The sequence below is a fragment of the Nannobrachium achirus genome (assembly GCF_963921795.1).
Source record: "Nannobrachium achirus genome assembly, chromosome: 3".
Lineage (NCBI taxonomy): Eukaryota > Metazoa > Chordata > Actinopteri > Myctophiformes > Myctophidae > Nannobrachium > Nannobrachium achirus.
In genome coordinates this window covers 38,786,303-38,799,080 of record NC_137812.1, presented here as the reverse complement: position 1 = coordinate 38,799,080, position 12,778 = coordinate 38,786,303, and the positions used below count along the sequence as shown (strand labels likewise).

The 12,778-nt window shown below is 42.5% G+C and overlaps 1 protein-coding gene across 1 annotated transcript; it reads left to right on the top strand.

Annotated features, from left to right (window-relative positions):
* Positions 1-6,892: 6,892 nt before the first annotated feature.
* On the top strand, positions 6,893-12,763 carry LOC308281352 (beta-crystallin B1-like; the record flags this gene model as incomplete). The annotated part of the gene is made up of 6 exons (XM_080721510.1): positions 6,893-7,044; positions 7,951-8,051; positions 8,602-8,720; positions 9,581-9,713; positions 10,287-10,429; positions 12,592-12,763. The coding sequence occupies exons 2-6, from the start codon at positions 7,956-7,958 to the stop codon at positions 12,761-12,763; spliced, it is 663 nt and encodes a 220-aa protein (XP_080577636.1). The 5' UTR covers positions 6,893-7,044; positions 7,951-7,955.
* Positions 12,764-12,778: the final 15 nt, after the last annotated feature.

Sequence of the window (12,778 nt, the reverse complement as noted above, 5' to 3'; positions counted from 1 at the left end):
CGTAAAGGTGGGTGCAGTGCGGGCGGCTACTGTACATTCCTGCGTGTTATTTTCCGTTGGCCCCGTGCATTCGTGCGTTCACATTTGTGGGTAAAAGGGCTTGTGCGCGCACCCAGTGTGTTTGACACACTCTTTCACCCTGTGCTCTTTGTGTTTCCCTGTGTAATGGTATGGGTCGACTCAGCAAACCATATAGCACAACGGACAGGCAGCGCGTGGCCGCCATGGGAATGAATGGGGGGCCTGCGCTGGGGCCTACACTGTTGTTAGCCTATTCGTGTAGGTCAGCAGTGCTATCGTATAGCGACAATGGACAGGGCTATAGGCCTATTAAGCAGAGAATGAGATGGATTTTAGTGCCATTTTGGAATCCACATGAATTTAATTTGAGGAAATAAGTGTCAAATATTAGTTTTACCTCATTATATATATATATATATATATACACACACACACACACACACACACACACACACACACACACACACACACACACACATTCCAAATGTTTCGGTCCATGGAGCTATTTGCCTATAGTTGAAATTATTACATTCAATTCTACAACATTTGACCTAAGATCTAAGTTAGAATTGAATCATATGAGACTGACTATAACAGGATTTTAGAGATTCCAGGCAGTGCTGTTTTGCACTTGCTTTTTGCATGCCCCTCTAAAGTTGTAGCCTACAGATAAACTGGCGGGATAAACACGCCATTATGATGTCTTCTTTCTTGTAACATACAGTATATCTACAAAGTGAAGGCTATTCCTTCAGTTTTCAGTAGGACCTTTGGAACTATGTTATTGACATGACTATGACTATTATCCCTTCATAAGAAATGCAATAACAGCGACAGTTCACGCAAAGGCTCTGGCTAGCTGCCAGAACACTAATCCACCCCTGAATATTGGATGAAAACATCTTTATTAGTCTATTATGTGTTATGCATCCAGAGACAGATGGGCCTATAATCTCAATATTTACCAGTAGCCAGGACGTGTTTATTAATGGTTTTATAAGATATTCACACAAGTCCTCCTCTCCCCATGCACATGGAACAACACCCTATCCATCCCCCAAACCTTAAAGGATCCCGGCTACTTCTGTGGTCATATGCCCCACTGGAACGTGGGTCACATGACCCAGTGGAGCTGCTTGTGCTAAACCCCCTGTGGCCTGTGGTGAACATCGCGAGGCAGGCCTGTGTCAGAATTGTGTCAGACCTGTGTCAGCTTATGACAGACTGAGTGCCTGAAGGCCTCGCAGGCCGCAAGGAAGATAGTGCCCGTCCTTCCTCACTGCCGGAAGGAGTCCAAGACAGGCTGGAGAGGGGGGGCGCTCTCCATTCCGACATGTCGCCACTCCGACAGTGACTTCTTATTGTCAGAGTGGCAACACTTCCATAGAGGTTAAGGTTAGGGTTAGGGTAAGAGATAGGGTTAGTGTCAGAATGGAGACATGTCGGAAAAGAGACATGTCGGAATGGAGAGATGCACTCGCTGGAGAAGACTGTACTCCACCCTTTTGCTTAGATCCCAAGTCTGGGAGTATAAGAAGGCAAAGGAGCTGGGGCGGCATATTCCTCTGGTCGAGGGTGTGCCCGATGCCCATCTGGTTCAGAGGTCCCTGTCGCTCTGAGCCCACCTTTTCTGCTATGGCCAACTTACAGCAGTCCACTCTGGCAAAGTAAGCCCTATGCCTATTCTTCAACAGCCTTGAGAGCCCTCAACACATCCTCTATCTTCCGTATGAATTCAACATGCACACTTGAGCTGAAGACGCTCCCACACCAGGCACCCAGAAAGAGTGCTGTCTGGTGGTTCCATGGCCACACTCGTGGTGCAAGAGAGAGAGAGAGCTATCAGATGGTTGAACCGTTCTGCGCTCCACGAGGGAGAGAGGATTATGCTATCTCTTCTGCAATACCCTGCTACATATGCTGCATCACTACGAAGAAAAGAAGGATGGGGAGACGTTGGTAATGTGTTTCCTCGGGAAGGAGCCCCCTCCGCAGCTTCAACGCTGAACCTTTGTGCAAGCAGCAGCTCAAGGGTCGTTCAGGATCCCAAAGAGGCCCTGCTGCATCAGGCCAAGATTCAGCGGCAGCCAGAGACCCACAACTAAACCTGAGGCAACCTGAAGAAGCAGACTCCCTCTCCCTCCTTCGTCTGAGGAGTGGCGACCGCCCACACAGTAGCCGACAAACGCTCGGAGCGGAGAATGAAATGTGCGGCCTATGGCAGTTGGGGTCTGAGCTGGAGAGTGCCTGCATAAACAACTCTTGGATTGAATTCAATATTTTTTAATGAGGATACATTTGAGCATAGATATCTGAGGTATAGTTTGGCATCGCAGGGTCTTTATTCATTCCCTGTCAGCATGACATGTTTAAAATTAGGCGCGAATTCCACAAATACATTTTCCCCACGCAAAGTCAATGGGGAAAATGTATTCACTAATGAATTAATGGCCATATATGGAGATCGCTGTGTCGGTCCTCATCCACTTTTATGCCCATATGGACATACTGTGTCAGTCTCATGTGGTCTATGATGTCAGACATCTATGATGTCAGCCATCTCCATATTTGGGAAAAGTTAAAATTGTAATTAAAGTCAATGGAGAGAATTAATTCATGAATAAAAGCATATAAATAAACTATATAATGTATCTCTTAGCATAATAGCACACATGCGTGTCCCGATGAAGTCGGTCGATTTGACATATGGGCCAAGTGTGTGCCACCAAAACTGTGGGAGGAGTAGTGCAGCAAAATAAAGTTTATCTGGAAAGATGGAAGGAATTAAGTTGGACAAGTACTATAGTCTGGTTGCCCTGCCCAGGCAACCACACTAATTAAGAGCCCAAAGGGGATTATAGAAACAGAGCACACAGGTGGACGCTGGGGAGGTGGCGGGACTGAAAGACTTCATAGGGCAGCAGCAGACTGCGGGGCAATTGGGCAGCAGCAGCAGAGCAACACAGCAAGCATCAAGGAGAAGTGAGGATCAGGTATGGAGGAAATCACTTGATCAGGGTTTGGCCTGCTGCCTTGAGTAGTCTGTCTGATCTAGCTCTGCAGGCTTCGCATCATTTATGCTGAATCAAAGATGTTCAATTATGTTAAGTAGGAAATGGAACACAAGTGGGCTCTGTGTCATGGCAGATCTCACAAACGTCCTATTATTTTTTACTGGTGCTAGATCTTGCCAGACTGTGTTGCTGGGACAAATAAAAGGTCAATGACAAAGTTGATTTTCCCCTGATTTATCTGGGGAAAAACTAAAGACAATTTTACATTTTAGTGTTAGAAGATTTTGTGGCTTGTGATGATTGGGTCCAATATTTAGTTGGAAATAGGGCTAAAGAATCAATCATAAGCTGTGTTTACGTTGACTCTACCATTGAGACCCCAACCTACTTCTGGTCTCCTAAAGATGCGGCCACCTACGTCATGCAGATACTTGAAGAAAACCGGACTTGGGCTGAATCACGTGTATGTTGGGACCACAACTGTATTCACTTCTGGCAGAAGTTCACTGTCTTGCTGCTTCCCTGCCTCGAAACTGTTCATTGGTGACTGAAGTGACATGTTGTCTCATATGGCTACACTGAACCTACACTGATGGTTTCCATGGTTTATTGCTTTTTTTATCATTATTTTTTCAATGCTGCCAGTCGCTATATTAGACCCATACAACACCTCTCACAATATTTTATGAGAGGTCATAAAATGTACGAGGCCCATCTTATGAAACTAATTATGTTGCCTCCCAGACCACATCACAGGAAGATTTGCTCCTGTATATTGGATAGAAGCTATTGCCAGGCCAAAACAGTTAGGAATGGGGTCGGGGATTATGTTTCTGCCCTGTGTGTGTGTGTGTGTGTGTGTGTGTGTGTGTGTGTGTGTGTGTGTGTGTGTGTGTGTGTGTGTGTGTGTGTGTGTGTGTGTGTGTGTGTGCATGCATGTGATTACTGTAAGCACTGTTTTCCACTCCAGTTATCCTCATTATTTTTTCCAAATCAACTGCAACAATCTGTGTTTGGTCACTGATCTTCATCCATGTTTGACATGGTGAATTCTTTCAGGACCGATGACATCGTAGAGTGGCACTTTAGCGTGCGCTCATTGGTCTCTTGCTCAGGTGTTTTTGGAACGCACATGCCCTAAAATACCATCCTGCCCCTCATTAACCCGTCAAAAAGCCTATAAACAGAACCTGTACCAGTAGCTCACACTTTTGGGCTTGCTGTGCATGAAATGGCCATGTCCTAATGGATGTGAAGTGGCTACTTCACATCCTCGTTTCAAGGACATCTAGGGCTGTTTCCTTTTCTGCTGCTGTGGGCTATTTGTTAATTTGTTACTTTTGGGTTGGCACCCATCATACTTTGAGTTGAGCACGCCAGTTTCCTTGTTTCTTTCTAAAACCAGACTTATGGAAGGAAAAACAAAACAACCTGGACTGGCCTTTGTATTGAATGAGAGCAGGGCAGATAGTAACCGAGGTTTGGAAAGAGAGACATAAACAAGAGAATTATAGGCATAAAATGAGCATTTTGAAGGCAATCAAGCAGGTGCTCGGGCGCTGTGTCCATGTGCCTGCACCTGTGCTGTGTATTAATCCCTGGGGAAAGTACAGCAGCGCAAGCTTATCACCCTCTTAATACATTTACCTCTCCCTTTACCAGGGCAAATAAAGGTCAGGCATGTGAGTATGAGCTTTTGGTTCGCTTGGCATAAGTTCTCAACAAACACAAATAAAAGCAAATAAAGTAAAAATATCAGAACTGAATAACCAGCAGTATTATATGATTTTCACCATAGCTTCTTATTTTCATTTGCAACTGAATCCGAAATGTATCCAATCAGGTAAACTTTATAACATATATGCCAGTCCAAAAATAAAGATTATCAAATCAAATCAAATAAAAAAACATCATAGATTATTACAGAAATGTATCCAATCAGGTAAAGATTATAGATTTTTTTTTTTAAATTAAACTGTTTAGATTAATTTTGATAGGTTCTTGGTTTTGTTTTACCTATGCATTTGATGTAGCCTATTGTCTGCTAAATGCCTAAATTATAAATCTATTCTTCAGTTTGGGAAATATAATATAATATATACAGCTCTATTATGCAATATCAATCAGAAAACCGCAACTGGAGAGGATAAATTAGACCCCTTATTTCTCAAATTAGCAGCACCTCTCATTGTAACACACATAACACATATTTTTAATCTGTCTATTAGGTCAAATTGTTTCCCGCGTATTTGGAAACAAGCTCATGTCCTCCCCCTTCACAAAGGTGGGGACAGACAAGATGTAAATAATTATCGTCCAATCTCAAAATTACCCTGCCTGGCCAAAACCCTGGAAACCCTTATCAACTCTCAGTTTAAGTTTTTTCTTTCATGCTGCTCAATTTTAAATGTCAATCAATCTGGGTTCAGAGCCAACCATAGCACGATAACAGCCGTCACTCTGGTCACCAATAACATTCTAATTGCCTTGGACAATAAAAGACATTGTGCCGCCCTCTTTGTGGACTTATCAAAAGCGTTTGATACAGTAAATCACATCATACTTATTCAGAAATTGTGCAACATTGGCTGTAGCGAAGGAGCCTCTAAATGGTTTAATAGTTATTTATGCAATAGGTCTCAGTCTGTGAAGTCAGGCAGCATTCAATCTGAGTTCCGTCCTGTCGACATGGGTGTCCCCCAGGGCTCCATTTTAGGACCTGTCCTTTTTACTATTTATATTAATAATATTATTTCTTCACTTAATAATGATTGCCACGCTCATCTCTATGCAGATGACACGATCATATATTGTGTGGCTGACTCAGCCCAGCTTGCCTCCTTATCCTCCTTATCTGAGAGGCGTGATAAACACTGGTATATTTTTATTTTTAAAGCTCTCTCAGGATTGCTCCCCCCTTATATTTGTTCAATGGTGAATCTGGACCCTAGTCCCTATCAGACGCGCTCAAGCGACATTTTGACGCTCAAGGTTCCATTTGCTCATACAGAGCTTGGCAAGGCAGCATTTTCTATCAGTGCTCCACTTGCATGCAAGCTCCAAAAATCATTAAAAATAAAATATCTGCCGGCCTTAGGCCATTTTAGGATGCTGGTTTCTAACACCTTTGTTCTAAACTGTATATGTTTTAATTAATTTAGCTTTTAGTTTCTTGAACTTTCTACAGTTTTCAAGTATTCTCTTTTTGATTTTTCAAATGATGTCTGTAAATGTATACATGTATATATGTTGTTGTTCATTGTTGTACTATCTCGGTTGCGTTGTAAATGAGTGCTTGCGCTCAATTGTACAGTTTTGAGGTATTTGTATTCTCCATTACTTTTACTTCTACTCCAATACATCTCGGATCCAAATATTGTACTTTTACTCCACTACATTTATTTGAAAACTTTAGTTACAAGTTACTTTGCAGATATAAATTATATTAGTCTAAAACATGCATAAACCACTTTAGCCCTATTATATACATTTGCTATTTTCAAGCATTTTGTACTTTCTACTTTTGTTACTTTAAGTACTTATTGATGTCAATACTTTTGTACCTTTACTCAAGTACATTTTGAATTCCATACTTCTACTTGTAAGAGTATTTCTATATTGCAGTATAGATACTTTTACTTAAGTAAAACATTTTAGCCACCACTGTCTCTCTGTGTGTGTGTGTGTGTCTCTCTCTCTCTCTGTCTGTCTGTCTGTCTCTCTCTGTCTGTCTGTCTCTCTCTCTCTCTCTCTCTCTGTCTCTGTCTCTGTCTGTCTGTCTGTCTCTCTCTCTCTCTCTCTCTCTCTCTCTCTCTCTCTCTCACTCTGTGTCTCTCTCTCTCTTTGATGATGGGGTAATTCTATTCTATGGGGGCTGTGAGCTCAGCGACTTTGTTTCTATGTCTATAATCCTCTCTCTCTAAGCGCCAGCATATAAAAGCAGTGAGAGGCCCAGGGCACCTACACACACAGACCATCATTCTACTCCTGTACGCACATACTGCCTCAGGTAAGACAGTAGACAATCAACATAAAGACAGAGAGATAGAAAGAATGGGAGAGGAGGGGGCAGAATGAGCGACAGAGATAAACTTAAGGGGCAATTTAGAGCATAGTGAATTACAATTACAACAAAAAGATTAGACAACGGTCAAACATACTGGTCAAAACAGATGTCAAAAGCAAATGAAAGAGAACTGTGATGTATTTAGGCCTTTTAGCTTATTCTAAAGTTACGGTACTGATGTTTGCCAGTGTAAAAGTAGAATCAAAGCTAAATTGGTTTCAAAGCTATACCATGCAGAGTTGCAGTCAAGTCTGTAGTGTAACGTTAAAGTTAAAGATTAAAAACAAAACTATGTATTACCATAATTACTGTCTAAATAGATCTGACATTAAGCTGTACTAGTGCTAATAAGCTACGTCAAAATATATTCCTTTATGATACAAAGCCAGAGTGCAGTAACTACGAACCAAAAATTTACTGAAATATTAGTTTAAAAGTGTTCTAACTGGCCAGGCAAATGATATCAGCATTTAAGTGATACACTGATTGTATATCAGTTCTTGAGGTAATTATCTGTGTATCCCCCAAAATCACAAAGAATAATTTGATCTTTGGGATACATAAATAATTTGTTGTGCCCAAAAATGTAGTTACTGCTCTTTGGCTTTGTAGGGTAGAGTAGGTATGTTGTGTTGTGACTACCATGTCCCTTAGAATTAATTTTAAATATGGGAGATCCAAAAAAAATCCAAAGAGAGTTGGACAACAGTGGATAATATATTGATTTGACTTGGGTATACTTATGGTTGTATTAATGTCTTAATCTCTCTTCTCTTCTCTTCTCTTCTCTTCTCTTCTCTTCTCTTCTCTTCTCTTCTCTTCTCTTCTCTTCTCTTCTCTTCTCTCCAGTCATCATGTCTGCTGGAGGAGAGAAGTCCAAAGCTGCTTCCCAGACCGATGGGAAGGCTGCCCATGGGGGCAAGAGGACTGAGATGGGCATGTCCTACAAGGTATGCCCCCCCCCCCCACACACACCTGACAATTAGTCAATTAGAGTACTTAATTTGTATTTGATTACACCTTGTGCAATGTAGGCTACACACAGATGCAAACACCCTCGCTCAACCTCACCGCTGTCACCTTCACAGTAAATACTGTGCACTGTATGTTAACATGCGTGATATACAAAGATTTCAGACTCAAACATTATCTAACATCTGTGTAACAGTTGGCAGCCAGTTGCCATAGCTATATGTGGAGGCGGTGCACCAACAGAAGTCACACAAGACCATATATGGTTTCTCTTCAAAGAGTCCCTCCTTTGAAGGGAAAGCTGTGACAAGGGCAAAGCCATCACACCATGCTTGTTCTTAATCGTTCCTCCCTGTCTCTCTCACATAGCCACCGTTTACCTCATTATGGTGGGAAAGTTAGATCAAAATGGCCTGCCGTGTGAATATGGTCATCATGCTTTCGCTGTCTTCCCATAGCTTCATTCCTTTGTCATTTCCTCACTAAACCGCTTGCTTTCTATAATATATCCTGTCTGTGTGTGTCCAGATGTGTGTCTACGATCAGGAGAACTTCCAGGGACGCTGTTTTGAGATCATGGGCGAGTGCGTGAACGTGTGTGACTTTGGAATGGACAGGGTGCGTTCCCTGCGCGTTGACTGTGGACCGTGAGTACCCCCCCCCCCCCCCCCCCCCCCCAACATACCAACTCTGTAAAGCCTAATTGAGACCGTGGGTCACAGTTTACTATCAGAACCATCACAGCTTGTCTGTCCGGACGGGTAACGCCTGACATTGTGGTTCCCCTGACACATCACTGTGACATCACAGGTGACATCACAGTGATGTCAGATACTCAGAGCAGGGATCTCCAGATGTGGGCATAAACAGGTGACATCACAGTGATGTCAGATACTCAGAGCAGGGATCTCCATATATGGGCATAAAAGGGATTTTGTTAGGGATCTCCATATATGGGCATGAAAGGGATTGTATCCCAGATGATGCCCTATTAGGAGGACCACACTAACAGAATCCATATATGGCCAAGATAGATGGCACAACCTCGCCCTTTAGGGCCCTTTAGGGCAAGGAGTGAGCAGCTTTAGGGCAAGGTCGCTTTTCGCCCTTAGGCGCCCTTAGGCGTCTTACTGGTTTATACACCATCGATGTGGCTGGCCTACAATAATAGATTTCCAAGCAAAGACAAAAGTCTGAAATTAATGAAACTAGAGTTAGCGGGGTTCCCTGGTGGCTAAAGCAATTACGTAATGTGCTGACAACATTATGTCCTTGTTTGACATCCAGCTCGGGAAACTGCAGTACTCAATTTACTAATTTCTTTGTTGTCCTGAATTAAATTATCGTTTCATAGCAATAAAACCTTGGAGTGCTGTAACTGCTTGTTATATACAGTACAGTTAGAGCAACATGCGTCCCCGTCCCCCCCTACAGCATTTTATTATAGCCTTTGAGCAACTTAAAGGTTTTTCTTACACATTCACTGATTTCCTCTTTCCCCCTATAGCTTTGTGGGTTTTGAGCAGATGAACTTCTGTGGGGAGATGTTCATCCTGGAGAAGGGAGAGTACCCCCGCTGGGACTCCTGGAGCAACTGCCAGAAGAACGACTACCTGCTGTCCTTCAGGCCTGTCCGCATGGTAAACCTATTATACTTCATTGTGGGCAAGTATAAATCAAACTTTAGAGCAGTGGTGGGAAAAGTACTCAAATGTTTAAGTAAAATGACCAATACTGCAATATAGAAATAGTCCTTTACAAGTAAAAGTCTGGAATTCAAAATGTACTTGAGTAAAAAGTACAAAAGTATTGGTATCAAAATGTACTTAAAAGTACCAAAAGTAAAAGTACAACATGTTTGAAAATAGCAATCTCACAATGTGTCACGATGCGACACATTGTGGGCTTGTAGATCGGCTATTTTCAAATAGCCAAGGTATAATATAGGGCTAAAGTGCTTAATGTGTGTTTTGTAATATTATAATTTATAACTAGTAACTAATGTAGGGGCGGTAAAAGTACAATATTTGGATCTGAGATGTACTGGAGTCGAAGTAAAAGTATTGGAAATTGGAAATACTCAAGTAAAGTACAAATACCTCAACATTGTACTTAAGTACATTGCTTAAGTAAATATACGTTAGTTACTTTAGACCACTGCTTTAGAGGCTATTATCCTTCCTCTTAGAAAACATTCCCCCTCTCTTTTCCAGGACCCCGAGAAGCATAAGATCTGCCTGTACGAGGTGGGAGAGTTCAAGGGTCGTAAGATGGAGATCATGGACGACGACGTTCCCAGCCTGTTCGCCTATGGTTTCACTGACAGGGTGGCCAGCATCATGGTCAGCTGCGGAACGTGAGTCAAATGAAAATCCACAGTCTAGGCCAGGGGTTCTCAAAAGTTTTTAGGCCGTGATGACCCCCAAAATAAACATATTTGAACTGGGGACCCCCATCCTGACAAGCACTTGGAATTGTAGGTGTTACATTTAATGTGACTCGGTTCCACAGATAAATATTGTGAAAACAGCAGATCTACATGCTCACAACGCCTCGCGCTGCGATGCGTTGTGAGCATGTAGATCAGCTATTTTCACAATGTTCGCCTCTTGCTTAGTTAATAGTTGACAGTTTGGCCAGTTTGGTATTAAAACGGTCTTGAAAATCCTTAAATTGACACTTTATAAATGTGCAGATACCCTTTATACACTTATGTAGGTTTGTTTACCGTTGAGTGAGACATTATTTTTACATTAAGCCAATCATCTAGGGACCCCAAATTCTTTTTTGGGGACCCCACTTGGGGTCCCGACCCCATGTTTGAGAACCACTGGTTTAGGTGTACAGCAGATGCTCTTACTTTGAGTGATTTTAGAGAGGGCAATTGCCATAAACAACAGGGTGACCAAGGAATTAGTGGTGTTTTGTTGCTAGGAGTCGGCTAAGCTACAGAGAAGGATAACAAATAAGCAACAAACCTAGACTATCTTTGTTCCTCCAGTCCATGCACACAAGCATTCCTGGTGAAGCTCATGGAGGAGACATGTGCTTGTCTACAATTTACAATTTAGGCATTTAGCACATGCTTTTAATCCAAAGCGACATACAATAAGCATCAATATAATAAGCAAGATAATATGTCAGTACATCAACAACAATATAAAAATTCATAGGAATATCAATCTAGAAAAATAAATAAATAACATAATTAGACCACGCACCTAATCAGTAATTTTTTTTTCTAAAACCTAAAAAAATCTATCTAGCTTCATGTATGGTCATTTCTGGAAGGGGAATGTTACAGTAGTGCTATGAGTTTAGGTGGAGTCTGAAGAGGTGAGTCTTCGGTCCACGGTGGAAGCTAGGGAGTGAGTCTGTCGTTCTAAGTGCGACAGGGAGTTTGTTCCACTTTGGGGAGGGCAAATTGTCTAGGACGAGTGGATTTTTGTCCTGGGGCTTTTAGCGAGGGTTCTGTCTACGCTCTCCCCAAGAAGAATTGGCTATGATTACGTTGGGGAGAAAACATTTCAGTCATTTCCCTGGTGCTTATAAGTAAAAGGAAAAAAACAATAATAATAAGAAAACATTTTGTATGATGGAAAAATAAGCCCTGGCACGTGTCACAGATGACGTCAACATTTGCAACATAATAATCAGGAAAACAGATGTGTAGTCACCTCACCAACAAGATATCTGAAGTGCAGCTAGCTGTTTGTCTTGGAGGGAATGTAACTAATAATAGACACACAGGTTATCGACTGCTACCTCAGTGTCATAGCTCATAGACGTCACAGCTCAGCAGTCTATCTAGCTCAGTGTCTACACATCGAGACGTGTGACATCTTTCTTGACTGTTTCAGTCTGGTGTGATTACTTTGTTCTAAACACTACCTGCTGCTTGGAAAGCAATAGCTCTGAAGCAATCTTTTTTTTCGGTGCTATCTCCTGTTGTTTCTGCTTTTCCGCAATCCAAACATCCTCCACCACTTCTCTCTCTCCCAGGGACGTGCAGAGAATGTTAGAGAGGCAGGGGCTACAATTTCTAAAAGGGCCTTTTGGTGGAAATATCGAAAATAGTACAGCAGATGCTATTTTCAGTGTGTGACACCACGCTGAACTAAGCATAATCAAGGCAATACTGGCGATGTGGTGTAACAGCATGGATTTCTACACCGAGAGGGAAATTCTTTCAACATAAGATGCTGCATTCAAGTTCAGGAGAGTTTGGACAAGGCAATTCTCTTGAATGCAGCCCTCATTTATGGCATGGAAAGGAGGCATTTGCATTTCTTTCACCATAGTAAAAACTGAAATTATGATCTGGAAAGGGCACTTTTTACAGATGGCTAAAAGGGCATGCGGGGCTCAAGCCCCCTTTGATATCTATGTGTGCATGTGCCTGCTCTCTCCATCTCTCGGTCTCTGCGGTCTCGGTCCGTTCTATTTCTACCTTTTCTTGCCGAATGAATCTCAATTTACACCCTATTCCTCCCTCTCTCTCCCTCTCTGTGTCACCAGCTGGGTGGGTTACCAGTTCCCTGGATACCGCGGTAGCCAGTATCTGCTGGAGAAGGGCGAGTACAGGCATTTCAATGAGTACGGCGCCCGCTGCCCCCAGATGCAGTCCATGAGGCGCATCCGCGACATGCAGTGGCACCAGCACGGCTGCTACACCATGTCTGCCAAGTGAAATCCACTGAGGGCG